The sequence below is a fragment of the Neofelis nebulosa genome, chromosome 12 (assembly GCF_028018385.1).
Source record: "Neofelis nebulosa isolate mNeoNeb1 chromosome 12, mNeoNeb1.pri, whole genome shotgun sequence".
Classification (NCBI taxonomy): Eukaryota; Metazoa; Chordata; class Mammalia; order Carnivora; family Felidae; genus Neofelis; species Neofelis nebulosa.
This window is the reverse complement of record NC_080793.1, coordinates 54,018,015-54,041,180: the sequence shown is the minus strand read 5'-3', so window position 1 is coordinate 54,041,180 and position 23,166 is coordinate 54,018,015. Positions and strand designations below refer to the sequence as shown.

At 37.0% G+C, this 23,166-nt stretch overlaps 1 protein-coding gene across 8 annotated transcripts in view; it reads left to right on the top strand.

Annotated features, from left to right (window-relative positions):
- CCDC171 (coiled-coil domain containing 171) overlaps window positions 1–23,166 on the top strand; it is a 314,999-nt gene that overhangs the window by 149,756 nt on the left and 142,077 nt on the right. For all 8 annotated transcript variants that reach the window (XM_058695287.1, XM_058695289.1, XM_058695288.1 and 5 more), the window contains 3 exons: window positions 13,521–13,747; window positions 14,463–14,645; window positions 21,241–21,426. In XM_058695287.1, the coding sequence (XP_058551270.1) occupies window positions 13,521–13,747; window positions 14,463–14,645; window positions 21,241–21,426 (596 nt within the window). The remainder of the gene's footprint in view (window positions 1–13,520; window positions 13,748–14,462; window positions 14,646–21,240; window positions 21,427–23,166) is intronic.

The following is a 23,166-nucleotide window of genomic DNA, read 5'->3' as shown; positions in this document are numbered from 1 at the left end:
TAAGAAGAGTTCCTCAGTTATAGAGTTATTAGGTGTGAATGTAACCTTCTCAGCCAAATCTCTTGTATATGTAATTGCCAACCAAATATTTATTGTTTTACCTGTTTTTTTGTGTTCTGATATCTCACACGAACTGGTATATCACTTTATGCCTTTCATGAAACGGGGAGTTCAAGAGCGATAAGCTTGAATTCACTGCTCAGAAAGTGCTAAGGGTGGCTGCTCCTGCTACCTTCTTAACTTTGAGGATGTATTTACAGGCAGTGGGCAGAGACCCCAGTTTCTAGTTTGCCTCTGTAAATACTGGACAGGTGGCAACCTTCTTGCTTTCATTAAAGTGTTTGCCCACTTGAGATAAATTACCTCTTCCAGGTATCCAAATGGTGTGCCTGCAAGAGATCATTTACCTCAAACAGGGGAGAACGTTACTTCCACTGAAGAGCTGGGATATCAATCATTATGTGAGTGGACTGAAGAACTCTTTAGATAGCTGAACATTTCGTATGTCTGGTCTAGCCTGAATTTCTTTAGAAGCAAGTGTGCTGATTTGCATGGAATAATCTCTGAATAAATAGTAGATGGATATGAATAGTAAGTTCATACATTCTGTTACATATTTCCTCCATAGTTGAATCATAATTATCCAGAAGATAGACGACCCCAGTATACGTGCCCCTGCTATGACTACTCAGAAGTTTCTTTCATTGTTACTTTGAGTTAACTTTGTAGAGGTCATAACAACTCTTTGAGGCACAACTTAGAAATCTGGGTTGTATTTGGCATAACACTGAGGTTTCACATGTAGGAAGTTCAAAGCAAAATAAAGATATTTCTGTTAATAAGTAGTTATTTTATATATATTTTAAAACTAGGGTTTTATTGATTCCTAAAAAATAATAAAAAGAGCATTCTTACTTCAAGTGTGGTCTGTGGACCAACAGCATCAGCATTAACGAGGAATATGTTAGAAATGCCTAATCTCAGAACAACAACAAAAAAAGAAATGCATTATCTCAGACTCTACTCCAGAACTATTCAATCAGAATCTACATTTTAATAAGGTCCTCAGATGACTTACATGCACAGTAAAGTTTGAGAAGAAGTAACTTAGAGGGCTTTGTTATTTATACAACTTCAACTTATATCTGAAATTGGAACAAGTACATGTAGAGACTTTTGTATGTATCATTTTTGATACTTCAGTTACAAGTGTCTATTTTGGGGATCCACATGTGATTTATTGAATTTTCTTCTAATTTTTTGATTTTCTTTATTATTATTACCTTAACATGTTCCCGTATTTTTTCAAACATTTTATTATCAAAAATTTCAGGTGCACAGGAAAGATGAAATAATTTTACAGTGGACACATACTTTGTTTTTCAAACATTCATTGAGAATGCCGATGACTATAAAATTCCAGTGTCACAACTTTCATAGCGTGTATTTGTTAATAATGTTAAAATAGTATACAAAATCAAAATTATTTTAAGAAATATAGGTGAGCCTTCAGCATATTTTGCAATTTATAGGTACTTTGCAGGACACTTCTAAGAGCCTGAAGCCTTTTCTTAGAAGGGTAGGTTGCGAATCCAGATGCTATCCAACAAAGCAGCATAATTAGTTTTTCAGATATTTGTAAAAGAATGGAGGAAAAAATTTCCTCTCAAATCTATAGTAAAATACTAGATATGCATTTGGAAATGTTATTTTACCACCACCTTGTTCTAGAAGAAAATTATGGCCATTTAAAAGTACCTGTAAAATATGACTGTATGATAATCATTAAAACTTGAGTAAGAGAAAGTGGAAGCAAATTTGAACGAGGAATGGTGTTGAAAAGGCCGGTTATGATGGCCTGCATAGTTGTGTTCAAATTCAGGTCTCAGGATTCAATTGTCAATGAAGTCATTAAAGAAAAACCAGAAATTTAGAAGAAATAAAAAATAAAAATGTCCTTGGACTAAGAATAGATAGGAATTTGTCCTGTAGCTCTTAACCAAAAGGGACATTGTGATAGAGTGACTAACATTCTCAATAATCTCAGACATAGAATTCTCTGTCTCTTCTTTTTAAGTCAGACATATTGGGATATGATTTATGTATAATAAAGTTTAATCATTTAGCTGTAAAATTGAATAGATTAAAAAAATGTATATGCTAGAATGTATACTAGAAAATATATAGAACATTTTCTTTACCTTTTTTGAAGTCACCCCTACATACTCCTAGCTCAAGGTAGCCACTAGTCTTTTTGCTGTCACTGTAATTTTGTCTTTTCAAGCATTTCATAAAAATGGAGTCATACAATGCAAAGGTGTCCAGCTAAATTGCACCGGCAGAGGGAACAGTCCCCACATTGTTCTTACTTCAGACCCCACCTACAAGTTTAAGAGTTCCTGGGGCCACGTTCACTTCACGCCAGCTGATTATGAGTTAAGGAGCTCCTATGAATTCTCTCAGGTTCCATAATTTGCTAGAAACTCCTAGAACTCAAGAAAGTGCTGTATTTAGGATTACATTTTTATTATAGCCAACAGAAACAATTTAGACCCAAAGGAAGGGATGCATAGGGTAAAGTCTAGGATTCCAGGCATCAAGCTTCCATTGTCCTTGGGACAAGGTAGCCTCCTGCTATCGATTTATGACAGTACATATGGAGTATTACCAACCTGGGAAGCTCACTGGAACTTCAATGTCCAGAATTCTATTGAGGCTTCAGTATATGAACATGATGATTTGGATTGTTGGCTGTGTTGCTGAACTCAGTCTCCAGCTCCCTTCCCCTCTGTGGAGGTTGAGCTGATGTTACCTTGGCTCAAAGCCCCAACCTCTAATCACATTGTTGGTCTTTCTGACATGCCTAGTCCTTACCTTTAGTCATGTTGTTAGCATAAAGTATGAGATGCCCACCATGAGTCAGCCCATTAATATGAGCTATGAAGGGTGGTCCTGTGGGCCCACCTTGAATAACAAAGACACTCTACTCACAGCAGAAATTCTGAGGTTTTGGAGGCTACCTCCCTGTCATGCTTAAACTCTGTATATCTAGCTTTCTGTGGGTATCCTAAAAACACCTCACACTCAGCATGTTCCAAAATTTAATCGTCTTCTTTGTCCCTAAACCCCCTTCTAAATTTTCTGTCTTTGTAATTGGTGTGGACATCCACCAAGTAGTCGTTAAAATAAAAACTGGCAGTCGGGGAGCCTGGGTGGCTCAGTAAGTTAAGTGTCTGTTTGTGCTTAGGTCATGATCTCACAGTTTTGTGAGTTTGAGCTCCATGTCAGGCTCTGCGCTGATGGTGTGGAGCCTGCTTGGAGTTCTCTCTCTCTCCCTCTATCTCTGCCCCTCCTCTGCTCATACTGTCTCTGTCTCTCTCAAAATAAATAAACTGAAAAAAAAAAAAAAAAGAAACCTGGGAGTCTCCCTAACTTATCTTATTCTTACTCTTATGCTCTATATTTTACATATTTTATTAGTCCACTTTTTATTCTAGCCTCATCACTATTGCTTTAGCTCCATATTTTTTGCAGGTGTTCCCCCCTTAGTTTAAACATTTTTTTAAAATGTTTTTATTAATTTATTTTTGAGACAGAGAAAGACAGAGCATGAGCAGGGGAGGGACAGAGTAAGAGGGAGACACAGAATCTGAAGCAAGTTCCAGGCTCTGAGCTGACAGCACAGAGCCTGACGCAGGGCTCAAACTCACGGAGTGTGAGATCATGACCTGAGCTGAAGTAGGACGCTCAACCGACTGAGCCATCCAGGCACCCCACAGGTGTTCCCCTTTTAACCTACTAATGGGTGTCCATTCTTAGATACACTGCCATTCTTTATATCTATCTATCTATCTATCTATCTATCATCTATCTATCATCTATCTCATATTTAGCAAAGAAATAATTTGGAGGAGGGTTGTACAAGTAACAAGGAAGTAGGAAGTAGTAGCACGAGTGTATTGTAAACATTTATAAAGCCTTGAAGAGTATGAGGAAATAAATATAAATTTCTTGTAATCTCTAAGAATATGATCAATATTGATGTGTACAACTTTCAAGTTGTTTTGTATGTATTTCAATGTGACTGGATCATTCTGTAGTCATTTTTCATTGTTACTTTTTTCTTATTTTTAATGGCTGTCATACTAATGTCATCTCATTTGCTGTTGTAAGGGTTAAATGAGTTAATGCATGTAAACAGTGCTTGATCTATTGCATATCTTTGGCCTCAGTATCAGCAACAGCATTATTCCTCATTTCTTATTGTATGAATTAACTCTTTGGCAAGGTATACAAGACCCTTCTTGAACTGATTCTCATCTATTTGTATAGCTTCACCTCCCAGTACTCTCATTAATAAACCTGCAATTTAGCTGAACTGAATTGCTTGTTGTTCCCCCGATGTGAGATGCTCTCTGTCTCCAAACATACTCTCTGTCTCCAAACATACGGAAAAAACTATTTTTGCTGCTAAACCTTAGGAGGAGCTTACTACATGGATTATCATATTGGAAATATTGAATAACATCACAGTTTCTATCTCTAAAAGCTACTTTGTAGAAGATGCAGAAGTTTTTTTCTTGTCAACGTTACTTATATTCATCTTCAGTGAAAACTGAGGGCATAGTGTTATATTACAGTTCCCTATGCAGCTTTCTTATTATTTACGTTGACACAGAGGCAGACGCTAAAGGATATAGATTTATAATTGGGTGACATATTCCTTAGATAAGAGGTCTTTTAACCTTGGGCTCACAGAACCCTTCTCAAAAGGGTCCATGGTCAGAATTTGGGAGCAGGGATAGGGGTGCGTCAGTGGATTTGGATGGAAAAAAATTACATCTTGTTTCACTAACCACTAACCGAGCTTTGACATTTCCTTCAATTATGAGTGGTGATGGCAGACCATACTAATATTAGCTGTACAGTGACTTTGTTACTGATAGAAATCACTGATGTTTTCCCATTGTAATACAGTTGTTGCAGCTATCTCCAGATACAGCCTGTGCTCATCTTTGCTAACCAGTAATCACGAGACCTGTCACATACGTGACATGTAATTGTGGTCTTCTGTGTACACATGGATGCTGGTGCAAGTTTTCTGGATAAGTGTCAGAACAGCTTTGCACCTAATAGTTGCTCACCTATTCAAGTGAGCTTCTATGTTCTTCATGTTTATATTTTTTCTAGTATTCCCCAAATACAAAATTCTCTGTTATTTCTTTGAAAGAGCAATCTGCAAACACCTGGAAACACTTCAGAACTCTTTCAAAGGAGTTCCTGACACTACTGATGAATTTTCTGAAAAAGAAATAATGAAATTGATTCCATATACAAGCGTATCAAAAACAATAATATGTTTAGGAATAAATTTAACCGAGGAACAAATTGGTGCAGCCACTCTGGAAAACAGTGTGGAGGTTCCTCAAAAAATTAAAAATAGACCTACCCTATGACCCAGCAGTAGCACTGCTAGGAATTTACCCAAGGGATGCAGGAGTACTGATGCATAGGGGCGCTTGTACCCCAATGTTTATAGCAGCACTCTCAACAATAGCCAAATTATGGAAAGAGCCTAAATGTCCATCAACTGATGAATGGATAAAAAAAATTGTGGTTTATGTACACAATGGAGTACTACGTGGCAATGAGAAAGAATGAAATATGGCCCTTTGTAGCAACATGGATGGAACTGGAGAGTGTTATGCTAAGTGAAATAAGCCATACAGAGAAAGACCAATACCGTATGGTTTCACTCTTATGTGGATCCTGAGAAACTTAACAGAAACCCATGGGGGAAAGGAAGGAAAAAAAAAAAAAGAGGTTAGAGTGGAAGAGAGCCAAAGCATAAGAGACTCTTAAAAACTGAGAACAGGGGGCGCCTGGGTGGCGCAGTCGGTTAAGCGTCCGACTTCAGCCAGGTCACGATCTCGCGGTCCGCGAGTTTGAGCCCCGCGTCAGGCTCTGGGCTGATGGCTCGGAGCCTGGAGCCTGTTTCTGATTCTGTGTCTCCCTCTCTCTGCACCTCCCCCGTTCATGCTCTGTCTCTCTCTGTCCCAAAAATAAATAAAAAAACGTTGAAAAAAAAAAAAAATTTAAAAAAAAAAAAAAAAAAAAAAAAAAACTGAGAACAAACTGAGGGTTGATGGGGGGTCGGAGGGATGGGAGGGTGGGTGATGGGTATTGAGGAGGGCACGTTTTGGGATGAGCACTGGGTGTTGTATGGAAACCAATTTGATAATAAACTTCATATATTGAAAAAAAATACAAAAAAAAATTTAACCGAGGAAGGGAAGGTCTCTAATCTGAGAACTAGAAGTTATTGATGAAAGAAATCAAAGAAGACTCAAATAAATGGAAAGGTATCCTGTGCTCATGGGTTAGAAGAATTAATATTGGTGAAATATCCATACTACCAAAAACCATCTACAGATTCAATGTAATCCCTATCAAGATTCCAGTGGCTTTTTTTTAGTAGAAGTAGAAAAAGCCAAAATGTATAGCCACAAAAGACTCCAAAAAGGCAAAGAAATCTTAAGAAGAACAAAGCAGGAGGCGTCATGACTTCCTGATTTCAAGTTATACTATAAAGCTATAGTAATCAAAATGTATGGTACTGACATAAAACTGGACAAATAGACCAATAGAACAGAATCTAGAGCCAAAAGCATAAACTGAAAACCCAAGCACATATGGTCAACTGATATCTGACAAGGGAGCCAAGAATACTCAACAGAGGGAAGATAGTCTCTTCAATAATGGTGCTGGGATAATTGGGTATTCACATGTAAAAGAATGAAACTGGACCACACACACAAATATTAACTTGAAATGGATTAACAACTTAAATATAAGACCTGAAACTATGAAACTTCTAGGAGAAAACAAGGCTCCTTGACATAGGTCTTGATCCAGATTCTCTGGATCTGACACTAAATCACAAGCAACAAGATAAAAAAATAACAAGTGGGACTACATTAAACTAAAAAGCTTCTGTACAGCAAAAGAAACTATCAACCAAGTGAAAAGACAAACTACAGAGTGGGAAAAATATTTGCAAACCGTATGTCTTATAAGGGGTTAATATATAAAATATATAAAGGATGGATATAATTCAATCCAAAAAACCCCAATAACCCAATTAAAGAAATGGGCAAAGGACCCAAATAGATATTTTCCCAAAGAAGATATACCAAAGGCCAACAGGTACATGAAAAGATGCTCAACATCAGTAGTCATGCAGGGAAATGCAAGTCAAAACCACAATGAGATGTCATTTTGTGCCTGTTAAAATGACTATCATCAAAAAGACAAGAGATAACAGGGGCGCCTGGCTGGCCAAGTCAGAAGAGCATGTGACTCTTGATCTCAGGGTTGTGAGTTCAAGCCCTATGTTGGGTGTAGAGGTTACTTAAATATATCTCGGGGTTGTGAGTTCAAGCCCCATGTTGGGTGTAGAGATTTACTTATATATATGGAGAGAGAGAGAGACAAGAGATAACAAATGCTGGTGTGGAGGTGGAGAAAATTGAATCCTTGTGCACTGTTGGTGTGATTGTAAATTGATATAGCCGCTATGAAAAACAATATAGTAGATCTTCAAAAAACTAAAAATAGAGCAACCATATGATCCAGCAGTTTTGCTTCTTCCTTTTTTTTTAAAGGATTATTTATTTATTTTGAGAGAGAGAAAGAGTGAGCAGAGGAGGGGCAGAGAGAGAATCCCAAGCAGGATCCATGCTGCCAACACGGGGCCTGACAATGGGGCTTGAACCCACGAACCATGAGCTCATGACTTAAGCCGAAACCAAGAGTTGGACGCTCAACCCGACTAAGCCACGTAGGTGCCCCCAGTAATTTCGCTTCTGGGAATATATCCAAAGGAAATGAAAACACTAACTTGACAAGATATCTGCTCCCCACCTGCCAGTTCATAGCAGTGTTATTTACAACAGCCAATATATATAAACAGCTAAGTGTCCATTGACAGATGAGTGGATAAAGAAATTATGGTATATATACAATATTGTTTAGCCATAAAAAATGAGGAAATCCTACCATTTTCAGCAATGTGGATGGACCTTGAAAGTGTTATGCTAAAGGAAATGGGTCAGAAAAAAAAAAGGAAATAGGTCAGAGAAAGGCAAATACTGTGCAATCTGTCTTATGTCTGAATACCCCCTCACCAAAACCAAAAACCAAATTCAAAGACAAAGAAATAAGACTTGTGGTTACCAGAGGTGGAAGGTAGGATGAGGGGGAATTAGAGGAAGTGGTTAAAGGTACAAATTTACATTTATAAGATAAATAAGTCCTGGGGATGTTATGTATAGCATGGTGATTACAGTTAACATTACTGTGTGGGGTATAGGAAAGGTGTTAAGAAAGTAAATCCTAGGAGTTCCCATTCTTACAAGGAGAACATTTTTGTTTTTTCTTCTTTTTTTCCTTTTTATTGTATCTATACAAGATGATGGATGTTAGCTGAACCTATTGTGGTAATTGTTTCACAGTATATGTAAATCAGACCATCATGTTCTACACCTTAAACTTATACAGTGATGTATGTTAATCATTTCTCAATAAAACTGGGGGGAAAACTCCTAAAACAAAGTACTTAAGTTCCTTCTATCTTCATAGCTTCAGTTTCTTTTCATTCATTTAATAAGTATTTATTGAGCATCTATTATATGCCAGTCACTTTTTTTTAATTTATTTATTTTTACTGTTTATTTATTTTTGAGAGAGAGAGAGAGCACAAGCAGAGGAGGGGCAGAGAGAGAGGGGGACGCAGAATCTGAAACAGGCTCCAGGCTCTGAGCTGTCAGCACAGAGCCCAATGCGAGGCTGGAACTCACCAACTGTGAGATCATGACCTGAGCCGAAGTCGGACGCTTAACCAACTGAGCTACCCAGGTGCCCCGTATGCCGACCACTTCTTTAAAAAATGAGGCATAATTGACATACAATACTATATTAATTTCAGGTGTATAACAATGATTCAAAATTAGTGTTTATTGCTAAATAATCACTATAGCAGGTCTAGTTAACATTTTTTTAAAAAAAATTAAAGTTTATTCATGTATTTTGAGAGAGACAGGGAACATGAGCAGGGAAGGGGCAGAGAGAAGAGGGAGAGAGAGGATCCGAGCACTCTCTGCACTGTCAGTGTGGAGCCTGACGTGGGGCTCTATGTCACCACCATGAGATCATGACCTGAGCTGAAACCAAGAGTCAGATGGCTGACCGACTGAGCCACTCAGGTGCCCCTAGATAACATTGGTTAACCATACTTAGTCACAAATTCTTTTTTTTTTTTTTCCTGTGAGAAGAACTATGAGAGGATATACTCTCAGCAACTTTCAAATACGTAGCATCAGATTTGAGCTATGGATTCACAATCCTTTTTCTTTAAGATCTAAATTGTGTTGAATATATTGAGTAAGCCAAAGATGAACTCACTGACTTTAGGATAAAAAACTTGTCACACTATGTCTAGAAATACTGGAATTTAAATAAAATTTTGAAAAAAAAAAAGAAAGCTTTGGAGACTTCTGGTGCTTTTTTTTTTTCTTTCCTAGTTTTAATTTAAATTCTAGTTAGTTAACATACAGTGTAATACTAGTTTCAGGTGTAGAATTTAGTGATTCAACAGTTCCATACAACACCCGGTGCTCATCACAAGTGCCCCCCTGAATACCCATCACTCATCATCCATCTAGCCCATTCCCCTGCCCAACTCCCCTTCAGTAACCATCAGTTTGTTCTTTTTTTTAAGTTTATTTATTTATTTTTTTGAGAGAGAGACAGAGAAAGACAGCAAGAGCAGGGGAAGGGCAGAGAGAGAGAGAAAGAGAGAGAGAGAGAGAGAGAGAGAATCCCAAGCAGGCCCTGCACTTTTAGTGTGGAGCCTGATGTGGGGCTCGAACTCTGAGATCAAGACCTGAACCAAAATCAAGAGCTGGATGCTCTCTACCTAGTAAGCCACCCAGGCACCCCCATTGGTTTGTTCTTTATAGTTAAGAGTCTGTTTCTTGGTTTGCTTCTCTCTCTCTCTCTCTCTCTCTCTCTCTCTCTCTCTTTTTTCTTCTCCCTAGAGAATTCTGGCAGTTTTTGTTGTTGTTCTTGTTTGTTTTTGTTTTGTTTTGTTTTGTTTTGAGAGTAGCCTACCTGTATATATGTATATTTAAAAAAATGTTTTAATGTTTATTTTAGAGAGAGAGACACACACACACAAGTGGGGAAGGGCAGAGAGAGAGACAGAATCTGACGCAGGCTCCAAGCTCTGAGCTGTCATCCCAGAGCCCCATGTGGGGCTTGAACCCACAAACTGTGAGATCATGACCTGAGCCAAATTTGGGCGCTTAACTGACTGAGCCACCCATGTGCCCCAAGCCTACCTATATTTGTAAAGTGAACTGTGGATGCTTTAATTACCTTTGCAGCAGTATATATTTGTGAGTTGGGGTTTTCATTATTTTTAAGTACAAAACAATTTTGATGTTCAATATGGCATATATGGTGCCTTCTCAAGATCACCTTGTAGTTCAATGTTCTTAGTCTGGCTAAGCAAAAAACTTTCACTGGGCTGTATCTTCTAAAAAAATTAACTTTAGTCTGTATTTTAAATGAACTGTCCTGCATTGAATACATTAACAATCAGTCTTAAAATAGGTTGATAACTGGGGCACCTGGGTGGCTCAGCCAGTTAAGTTAAGCTCTTGGCTTTGGCTCACGTTATGATCTCACGTTTTGTGAGTTTGAGCCCCACTTCGAGCTCTGTGCTGGCAGTGAGGAGTCTGCTTGGAATTCTCTCTCTCACTCTCTGTTTCTGCCCCTCCCTTGCTCATGTGCTCAGTCTCTCTCTCTCTCTCTTTCTCTCTCTCAAAATAAATAAATAAATAAACTTAAAAAAAGCACAATTCTTTATGAATTTGTTTTAATTTTTTTTAGCGTTTATTCATTTTTGAGACACAGGGAGATAGGGTGTGAGTGGGGGAGGGGCAGAGAGAGGGAGACCCAGAATCTGAAGCAGGCTCCAGGCTCTGAGCTGTCAGCGCAGAGCCCCACGCGGGGCCTGAACCCACGGGATCATGACCTGAGAGGCAGTCAGATGTTCAACCGACCGAGTCACCCAGACGCCCCATTTATGAATTTGTTTTAAAGATTTTAAGTGTAGATATTGCCTTTGCTATTGTAAAAAGTCCAATAGAGTCTTCTTCTTTCTCAAAAGACACATGCTATAAAAGAGAGGGGAAGTGATTAATACATGTATTTTACATAAACAAGAATTTGTTAAATGTAACAAACATTTAAACAGTTTAGACAAGTTTAGACATGAGAAATTTTAGTGACCTTATTTTTGTCTCTTATTTCTGTATCATTATACAAATAACTACAACTATGTCACTAGAGGATTTTTTTGTTTCTTCATTTATTTAGTGTTGAATTAATTGTACTGTATACTGTATAATGTGAAGTATGTTATAAAAACACACTTCTTACTCACCAAAGTATAAATTATTTAGTGAGTGTTCTTTCTGTAATTCCTTGAGAGAAGTGAGGAACTAGAGTGTATGCCTCTTTCCCACTTCTTAAAAATTCACAAGAATGCCTTGGAGAATTATATTGTCACTTAAGTTTACCTCTCAGAGTGGTTAGTATCTACACAAACACATTTCTATGATATAGTAAAAAACCGCTATTCATTAAAATTTAATTGTAGTTAGTTTTTGCTTTTAAAGGCTCTTTGTGAAAATTTTATTACTTTGATATACCTGAAAATTTCCTAAAATGATGAACTTTCATCTTGTTTCTTTAAAAAGAATAACTTTTGGCATATCATTAAAGTTAATATTAATTAATTTTTCTTGGTATTATTGAATGCATTCTTGCATTCTGCATTGTCGCAACTGCTATGAAAGTGAAAAATATAATTAATCCAACAAACATACAAAATATCCATATATTCTAGACTGGCACAGTGCAAATACAGAGTTTACTGAGATAACAAAGGACAGACTGAAGTACCTGCAAAGCCAGTTGAGAAACAGGGAATACATATATTAGGCACTGGAATGATGTTTTATATTGAATGTTATAGGTAAAATAAATTTTATTCATTCAACAGCGACCTATTAAATAATAGTTTAGCAATTCTTTTAAATATGTGTGCTGTATTATATGTTAATTGTTATATGAAGCTACTGAATTCTTTTTTATTCATGACTTATTTAAACAATTGATTGATAACAAAGGAACTGTGTATTTTAATGACACTTCATATGCCTCTGTTAGTGGGATTCTCAGGATGTTTATGGGAGGTATACAGAATTAAACTTGTATCACCTTATGTTCTTAGAAGTCCGTGCATCGATAACTGATAAAAATAAATTCTACAAGGAGGATATTATACTTTTATCCAATTTACAATTTTTATTTTATGTGTAACTTCTAGGCAACGTGGTTTTCAAAATCTGACTGCTGTATAATTTAAAAGTTTATCTTTCCTTTTGTCTACTGAGGAATAAAGGAATAAAACAAGCCTCACATTTTTGAACACAGGGCCTCTGTGATATTGTTCTGTCTGACTTAGAAAACCACTGATTGATTACCTTCTCAGCCAATGTTGCTATTCATTGTTGAACCATATGTACTCTTAGAATTATAAAGCATTTTTTTTCTATTGGATAAAACTGGCCAGATATACTTTTTGTGTATATTTAAATTAATTCCAACAGCAGAGACTCTGGAAATGTAGAAAGGCATACTACTGAATTTAAATAATCTCTCCATGCTTGTCATTTTACATGGATAGTATCATAAAACAAGTAATGACAGATTAAGACCTGCCTAGCAGAGGGAAAACTAAATTACATGACTTTTATTAAGGCATAAATAAACCTATTAACCATTATCTGGAATACCAATTAGTAGACAGTGCACTGACAATTTTATTTATCAACATTAAACACAATTATTAATTACAGACCTGATGAATCTAGCAGTAAGCAGGCCATGTTGGATATGCTGGGACCTTAAGTCCATTATGTGAGAGGGATGATTACCGAAATCCTGTGGGGAAATAAGTAATTGTCGTTGTAAAATTTTAATTGCCTTGGAATAAGGCAAATTATATTTTCTTGTCCGAGCATATAAATAGTTTGACATTAAGGTAACAAGCGTCAGTAGTTGTAAATAGAAAATGAATTTATGTTAGGTTTTAAAACAAAGAAAAGAGTGATGATGAATTTTTAGTGTCATAGTGGTTTAGTGTAAATGATATAATGTAAATGAATGCAGATTTTCTTTAGCTGTATTGTTTAATAGGTAATCTATTTTCTGCATTCCTTTTTTCATAGTGAAAATTAATGTGGGAGGGGACTTTTTGAATGAATTACTACAGGTGAATGGGGATTGTATAATTGAGAAAATATTTTAATTGTGTGGTGATTGGCAGAGTTGTAAAATGAGCAAGAGACAGTTCACATTTTCATCGTGTCTTTTTTTTTTTTCCGAAGATCCAAATTCCAGAATTTGTGGACATTTACTTGTAGGTGCAGCCAAGAATTCTTTTGCAAAACTCATGGATAAAATTAGTCTGGCAATGGAGAGCATACCTTTGCATAGTAGCAAGAGTATTACATATGTAGAAAAAGATTCTCTGGTTCAGAGGCTGGCTCGTGGACTTCATAAAGTAAATACCCTGGCCCTGAAGTATGGTCTACATGGTCATGTGCCCATTTTGGTATGTATGCAACTTCATTACACAGTGACTTTAGTGCTTGTAAATTTAATTCTGAATCACACTTATTTGTAGTTTAAATTAGTTGTGCATGAATGTATCTAGATTTCCTTTGGATGTCATGTAATCTTTTTTTTTTTAATGTTTATTTGAGAGAGAGAGAGACAGAGAGAGAGCATGCATGAGCAGCAGGAAGGGCAGAGGGAGAGGAGAGAGAGAATCTGTGCTGTCAGTACAGAGCCTAACACGGGGCTTGATCCCACAAACCATGAGATCATGACCTGAGCCGAGATCAAGAGTCAGATGCTTAGCCGACTGAGCCACCAAGGCGCCCCAGACTTCGTGTAGTCTTTTAATGTAATACTAATAGCACTTAAATGTCAAAGTGTCTTAAATATCAAAATATAAAAGTTCTGGCCTGAGTTGTGGATTTACTGTTTTCTGTAAGTGGACTGCAACAGAATTCTATGAGACATAAACAGATGTCAGTTCCATTTTCTAGCCCTCTAGATTATTTATTTTCTTTCGTTGTTCATTTCATATAAACCAAATTATTGGTCACATAAAAAATAAAGCTTTCACCTCTAAGTTTCTGTTACAGCTAGTATTGTTTTCTGTATAATCTAAGATACATTTAAGTTGGTAAAAGGGCCATTGCCCCTGATTTATTAGTCAACCTGTAGTTACTGCTTGTAAAATTGCTCTTGATTAACAACAGAAAAGCACAGCATCATTACAGAAGCAGATATTCGGATTTACACAAAGACTGCACGCGGCAGAAGTGGAGCGCCGTTCACTGCGTTTGGAGGTCACAGAATTCAAACGAAACGTGAATGAAATGAAAAAGGAGCTCGACAAAGCCCAGGGTCTCCAAATGCAATTGAATGAATTTAAGCAGTCGGTAAGTGTGTGTGATTTAAAATACCGTGGCTCTAGCGTGCTGTTCGCTGATACGTATGCACACACATATGACCTGTAGATCTACGGATTTCTTTTAGCTTTTTGTTGTTTGTTTTCTCAGATAATTCAGAAGACCTCCCTTCTAAAATTTCCAACAGTACTGCATTCTATACAGTCAAAGTTGCTGGGAGACTAGATCTTAAATATTCTCACCACAAAAAGAAGTGATAATCATGTCATATGATAGAGTTGTTAGCTAGTGCAATATTGGTCATCATACTGTAACATATAAGTGTATCAAGTTACACAGGTTGCACACCTTACACAGTCTTATATCTCAATTATACCTCAAAAAACAGGAGTTAATACCTGATGCTTAAGGGAATACCGATTCTGTGTCAGCAGAACTCACAGCCTGTTAAAATGTATATGGTGGCTGAAAGTGTAGAAAAGAGTAAGTTATAGTTAGGAGAGATTAACTGCTTTAGCAAACAAACCCCCAAATGTGTACTAAAAGATAATAAAATGCTTCTCCCAATTGAAGAGTCTGGTGTTTGGAATAGGAGGTGGGATGTTCTCTCTTTTTCTTTTTACATTAAATATTTTGAGTACATTGGATTATTTCTTTTGAAATCAAATTGCTTTTCCAAAGAAATGTTCAATCTAACTTCCATCAAACTCATACATTATTTAAGAAAGCAGAAGATAGCTGAGCAAAGGGAGGCTAGGTACCAAATAACATTAAATCAAGATCAAAATGTGTAAATATATGAAGCACAGTAACATGGAGATACGCACATACTCTGCTGCCCAGGTTCGTTAGTCACACTGCTGTTTTTAATGTGGATATAGGAATATAGAGTTAAGACGTTACCCTGTAACTTCAAAATTGTATCCAACTGATGACAACTAATATAAATATGAATACAAAATTTGTTTCCCAAATCTAGCAGCAAGCTACTTTTAGTACCCTCTTCTTTGGGGAATCTTTGCAAGTTCAACTTCAGTTTAAGTGGCTAATTTGGAGGGGCACCTGGTGGTTCAGTTGGTTAAGTGTCCGACTTCGGCTCAGGTCATGATCTCACAATTCGTGAGTTCAAGCCCTGTGTCAGGCTCTGTGCTGACAGCTCAGAGCCTGAAGCCTGCTTCAGATTCTGTGTCTCCCCCTTCCCTGCTCCCACTTTGTCTTTCTGTCTCTCAAAAATGAATAAACGTTAAAAAAAATTTTTAAAAAGGCTAATTTGGAATGTGCAGTTTTAACATTTGTGGAAACAGAGGGGCAGATAGCAGTTTAGTTACTAATCCTATGATAATGTAAATTGCTAATGTTAATTATTATTTCAAATAGCTGTGCTTTCAAAGGGCAAAAAGTTCCTATAAATTAGTCAGGTCAAGTAATTGTGAATAACCCTTCTGATTGAAGATAAGTAATACTTCTCTTATGAGTGAATGTCTAAAGACACTGATTTTTGGGGTGCCTGGGTGGCTCAGTCGGTTAAGCGTCTGACTTCGGCTCAGGTCATGATCTTGCAGTTTGTGAGTTCGAGCCTCACTTCGGGCTTTGTGCTGACAGCTCAGAGCCTGGAGCCTGTTTCAGATTCTGTGTCTCCCTCTCTCTCTGCCCCTCCCCGCCGCTTGTGCTCTGTCTCTGTCTCTCAAAAATGAATAAATGTAAAAAAAAAAAAAAATTAAAAAAAATAAAGACACCCATTTTTCCCTCACTTTCTTAGTTTTTTGTTCAGAGAAGGTAAAATTTTAGAGCTGCCTCAACATTTTTTTTTATTATAAAAGTAATACACGATAGCTATAAATAAAAATACAAAAAAGTTTAAAGAAGAAAGTTCAAATCACCGTAATTGCACTGCCCATAACCAATTACTACTGAATTGTGGATGAGTTTTGTTCCCCACATATTTTGGTGTGTTTTGTGTGTGAAGATGCAAGCTTTTATGACAGTTGTAGTTTAGAATGATTTTGCATGTACAATTTGCAAAAAACATATATACAAATATTAATATTCACTTACAATATTATAAGCATTTCCTGTGTCACTTATCAATTTTATTTTAGATGAAATGAGTGATCATAACATAATTATAATCTAATTTATAATTATAATTATAATTTATAATGTATAATTATAAATGATTAGATTTTAGATTTTCCTAATTCTATCATATTGATGTATCAAAATTTGACTATTCTCTTATTTTTATTTACTTTTAATGTTTATTTGTTTTTGAGAGAGAGAGAGAGAGAGAGAGAGAGAGAGAGCATGAGCGGGGGAGGGGCAGAAAGAGAGGGAGACACAGAATCTGAAGCAGGCTCCAGGCCCTGAGCTGTCAGCACAGAGCCTGATGCGGGGCTCGAACTCATGAACTGCGAGATCATGACCTGAGCTGAAGTCAGATGCTTAACCGACTGAGCCACCCAGGCGCCCCTTGAGTATTCTCTTATTAATAGATGCTTCATTTTTTCCAATTTTTTACCATTATACTTAAGCATAAAGAGCTATTTATTTATTTTGAGAGAGAGAACAAGCAGGGGATGGACAGAGAGAGAGAGAGAAAGAGAGAGAATCTCAAGCAGGCTCCATGCTGTCGATGCAGAGCCTGATGTGGGGCTCCATCTCATGAATCCTGAGATTATGACCTGAGCCGAGATCAAGAGTTGGGCACTTAACCAGCTGAGCCACCCAGGTATCCCAACAGCTGTTTATACTTTTAATAGCCAGTTCCTTTGGAGGGTGTATCTGCCTCCTTTTGATTTGCTTTTAATTGTTTGTACTAACTAAATCTGGGATGTAGAGGTGGTCTGCCAAAATGGAAAGAAACAGCTATTGATACGATTTGAGATTTAGAATAAGTCAACTTTTTTTTAGATTTAGATAATAGTGACTTTCCTGAAAATTGGAAGATTATATATGTTGCTTTCTGGAATATACGTGAGGAATTGTAGGTATTGTATACAATATGATTTTCTAGTCCTTAGCTAAGTAGTAGTAAAACAAGTTACCATCTTATCTTTGATTAGTTTGGAAGTAGTCAGACTCAATTTCTAGAATCCAGCAGAAGGTTAGAGTTTGAAGAAAAGTTGCTGGAAGGTGACAGAATCCTCTTATAAGAACTTTGGTTGAATAAGTGGCTTGCAGCAAAAGCTAACATGCTCCAGGAAATGTTTAGTGTGAATTACTTTCACTAAAGTGCAGAAATAAAAATAGCATTAATTGAAGTAATAATTGAATGAATGAGAGATGTACCTTTATATTTGTTGATTTTTTAAAACATTTATTCATTTTTGAGAGACAGAGACAGAGCATGAGCAGGGGAGGGGCAGAGAGAGAGGGGCACACAGAATCCAAAGCAGGTTCCAGGCTCTGAGCTGTCAGCACAGGGCCCGACACTGGGCTCGAACTCATGGAACCATGAGATCATGATCTGAGCTGAAGTCGGACGCTTAACTGACTGAGCCTCCCAGATGCCCCGAGTACCTTTATATTTGGACATACAGTTGTAAGGTGTAACATTATAAAGTGATGATTTCTAACATTTAATGACACTATTGACCATGTATAAGGCACTGACCCTAAGCGCTTCAAGGAGTTGATTCACTTAGTCCTCTTATATCAGTAACAGTTCCAAATTATTATCTTTGTTTTACAAACAAGGGATATGGGACACAGAGCAGCTAAGTAACTTGCCCAAAGTCACATAGTTAGTAAGTGGAAATGACAGCATTTGAACCTAAGTCGTCTGGCTGCAAAACTCACGCTTTTGACTACTTCACTCCAGTGGTTAATGTTTATATCTAGCTGTGTGAGTAAAAGGCTTGTTTCATAATAGATGGGAAAATGCTGCTATTTTCCTCTAAAAAATGACGAGTGTGATTGCAATCATCATCTTTCATTGATTTCAGGCCAAATATTTTCAGGAGGAGAATAAAATAGCTTCCTTAGAGTTGGTCTGAAATTGTAACATAAAGGAAAATGTCCTGCCTGCTGAAGCTATTCAGTTCTCTGCTTCTGAGCACCGTGTTCACTGACCAATCTACTGACCTCTGTTCTTCAACAGCAAACTCCCATGATTTTTTTTCTTTATAAGTTCCTCACAACTGCTTTTATACACCGTCTCTTATTCTCCATTGCTATACTTGTTTCGTTCTGTTTGGTTTCTGAAGACAGAACAGAACTGAGCCAGTCTCTGAGAGGGATAAATGGACAAGAGAGAGAGGCTAAAATTAGCTAAGTTTTAAGGTGAAGGAGAAATTTTGGAGGGGTGGAAAGAAGTCCTGCGAAATCATGGGGATCTTGATTTATAGGGGCCAAGCAACAGATGGTCACCACGAGGAGTGGTACTTTAGAACAACATAACAAATAAAACGTAGAAGAAATACAAAAATATCTGTTCATAAGACCCAGGAGAATGCTGTGGCATCAGTGACGAGAGGGATGTTAAGACGTTGAGATGAACAGGAGTGCTCAGAAGAGGCTGTTAGAGTTGATGTTCTGGAAGTGGAGGGTTTAGTTGTAATGGCGCAATGCGGAGAGTGAGGCAGCAGTTAGGAGGGAGCCAAAGATAGATGTTCGTCCAAATCTAAACCCTATAAAAGTATCAGTGATACATTAGATACGCCTTTACTGGATGGATCTCAGGAAATGATGCAACGTTCTTGTGTGCTTGTGATCGTTCCTATTATCTTGTGTCAACTTAAGTAAGTCATTTGGCATCTATTTTTATGCTATAATGTTGCTGTTGTTTATGCTATACTTTAGAATTTAATCAGTGTTGAGGAATGCATTATATATACCTTTGAAAAGGCAAATAATAGTAAAAGACGGTTGCTTCTGGAAAGTAGCACACAAGGTACCTGGTGCCAAAGTAAAACTGAGTTAAGACTATATTATGATATAGGAAGATCCATGTAATAAACTCATCCTCAAACTTGGTTCTAGCAAAAATTTTTTTCTCTGCATGAGATGCATGCTTGGCCCATGAGGAAACTATAACTAAGCACATTTGTCTCATGTGTCAGAAAACTCAGAGATAAAGTCTACATTCAACTGCAATAATTTATATATTCCAGATGCCAAGAATCAATAGAATTTTTTCTCTGCTCTTCCTCTTCCCCCACCCTAAATTAAAAAAATTTTTTTTTAAATCAATTTGCTTTCTACTTGTGGTTAATTATATTCACCTCAAAACCTGTTCAACAATGGGACAGTTATCAGTCTTAAATATCGATATATCTGTATCTATCTATATCTATCTACAGATCTATATTTAGGTGTAGATAGATAGATAGATAGATAGATAGATAGATAGATACTGATATATACAGCATGGTTAGGTGGCTTGCATGGTGCCTTTTAGTTTTCCATATATATTTCACAGGTTACCTACCTTTTGTGAAATATTTCCTGTTCTTTGTACTTCAAGATCAAGATGTCTCTTGTTGTTTGACGTGTTAAGTTTCATTTGCTTAATTGTTTTGAACAGGAGATAATACATGTGTGTCCTGCCCTGGATTCCCCACCCCTTAAGGGATGGCCCCTGGCTAGAACTGTCTAGATAGATGTAGTGCTCTGTTCTATAAAGCAGTCATGATATTGTAAAAAAGGTGTTATATACTCTGGTGCACAGTTTTATTTGTAGATGTTTATGTCTGAATATTCTTTCATTCAACAAATATTTACTGAGTGCCTACTGAGTGCCAGGCGCTCTTCTGTGTGTTATGTGAGCATGCCGAATGGGGTCCCTAGCCAGCAGAGCTCATGTCCTTAAATAAGTGGTTGATGGCAGGGTGTGGACAGGCAATAAAAATAGTGAATATATGTAGTGGATTTAGATAATGGTAATGACTATAAAGAAGACAAAGGAATATAGTAAGGAAGTGTGAGTAGTCACAGGAGTTGGCGAGGTCTGGTCTGGTAAGGATTCTTGAAGAAGGGGATTTTTGACCAGGGAGATCTGAAAGTAACATACACTAACACAGACTTTTGGGTAATCACTTCAAAGCATCGGAACTTGTGGGGTGCCTCGGTGGCTTATTCGTTTGACTGTCTAACTTCAGCTTGGGTCATGATTCTTGTGGTTCGTGAGTTTGAGCCTTACGTCGGGTCCTGTGCTGACAGCTCAGAGCCTGGAGCCTGCTTAGGATTCTGTGTCTCCCTCTCTCTCTGTCCCTCCCCAACTTGCATTCTGTCTCCCTCTCTCTTGAAAATAAATAAACATCAAAATAATAAGCATAGGAACTTGTTAAAGGCCTTAATTCTTACGATCATGTTCTTTATAAAAAGTGCTTGTGTATGAAATGTAAACTGAGCATTATGGATTTATTTGAACTTGGAATAAGTTTTTTAAGATTTTATTTGACTAAAAATGACAACACTTGGGGGTATAGCTGCTCTGCTTTTAAAACAAGAGTGATGTGTTTTTTTTTTATCTCGACTTATGAAATTAAGAAAAACGAATTGTACTTTTGTCATGTATCGGACATTTTTGAAATGTGTGTGTTATACTCTATGTTAGCAAATATAGTTCTGAAAAGTGATGCAACAGTGCAGTTAGCTTACAAATGATTTTGTAACCTTTTTCCAGAAATTGATCACCCACGAGAAGTTTGAAAGTGCATGTGAAGAACTGAACAACGCGTTACTTCGGGAACAACAGGCACAGATGCTATTGAATGAACAGGCTCAGCAACTACAGGAGTTGAATTACAGACTTGAATTGCATTCCAGTGAGGAAGCTGACAAGAACCAAACTCTAGGAGAAGCTGTTAAGGTAGGAAGACATTGGTTGATTTCCTCTAGGTGTGGATCTCTGAGGGAATCATCTCTATCTCCTGAAGAGGGAGAAATTTTATCCTGTAAAAGTTTGTAAGGATGGAATGAACTTGGTTCTGAAACCTCAATTCTAAGCATGCGTTCATGTGTATTGAAAATGTAAAAGCAGTTGAAAACTACTTGCTAGGTGAAAACAAAGTAGGGATTTTTTTCCAGGAGTAATTTTCTAATTTTTTTTTTCATTTATCTTCCTTTGTTTCTTCTCTTCACTTCTTTTCCTTTACTTGCTTTATACCCCCTGGCCATTGAGACTCTATGGATCTTCTGGATTTTGAAAAGTTTTGCATCTGGCTCTCTCTGATTCTTATCTAAGTGCATGTCTGGGGAGAAGGAAGGTTTGTTTAGGAAGAGTTGGTCTCCCTGTCATATATTTGTGGCAAAGATACCTAGAAGGGAAAAGAGAAGTTACAATAAAATAGTTGTCATTTAGAAAATTTCATTAGTGGATTTAGGATTATGGTATCTTTAGGAGATGTTGGCTGCGAAGTGTAATAGAATTCTTGTTTCTGATTACATTTGTGGAGTTTTCACTAGTGAAGTTATACACACCAGAATGAAATAACTAATTTCAGGAAAACAAAAATTATATAATATAGCTTCTATATTGGGTATCCTATCTAATGCAGTAAGCAACTCAGAGTTGATATATAATTTATGATGCAAATAGTATATATTTATTCTAATAGCTTAATACTATACTACTAATAAGATAGTCAAAATTTAGTGAGAGCTTCCTATTTGCCAGGCACTATGCAAAATATTTTATAAGCTATTATCTCATATAATCCTCATACTAACTCTATGGGATAACTCCCATATTGTAAATGAGAAAACGAAGATACAGAGAGGTTACGCACATAACCACTGGTCAGTGCTAGACCTTGGGAGTCAGATTTCACATCTGCCTTCCTAACTGTTTCATTACATTTACTATGGATTGACAGCACACGTATGCCAGACCCTGTGCTGCTATCTCTACATGAATTATTTTGTTTCATTCTTAAATTACCCCATGAAATAGGCACTATTATTATTCCCAGTTTTGAAGTTATTATTTAAATGCCAGTTGGTTAATATACAGTGTAATATTAGTTTCAGGTGTACAATATAGTGATTCAGCAGTTCCATACAACACCCAGTGCTCATCACATTAAGTGTGCTCCTTAATCCCTGCCTACTTCACCCATCCCTTCATCCACCTTCCCTCTGGTGTGTTCTTCCCATCAGTGTGATCTCCATAGTTAAGAGTCTGTTTCTTGGTTTGCCCCCCTCTCTCTCTTTTCTTCCCTTATTTCGTTTGTTTTGTTTCTTAAATTCCACATGTACGTGAAATCACATGGTATTTGTCTTTCTTGGACTGACTTATTTTGCTTATCATAACACTCTCTAGCTCCATCCATGTCATTGCAAATGGCAAGATTACATTCTTTTTGATGGCTGAGTAATATTCCAGCGTGTGTGTGTGTGTGTGTATATATATATATATATATATGTATATATATATATGTGTGTGTGTGTGTGTGTGTGTATCTATCTATCTATCTATCTCTATATATATCTCACCTCTTCTTTATCCATTCAGCACTTTGTGGACATTTGGAATCTCTCCATCATTTGGCTGTTGTTGGTAATGCTGCTATAAACATAGGGGTGCATGTACCCCTTTGAGTCTGTATTT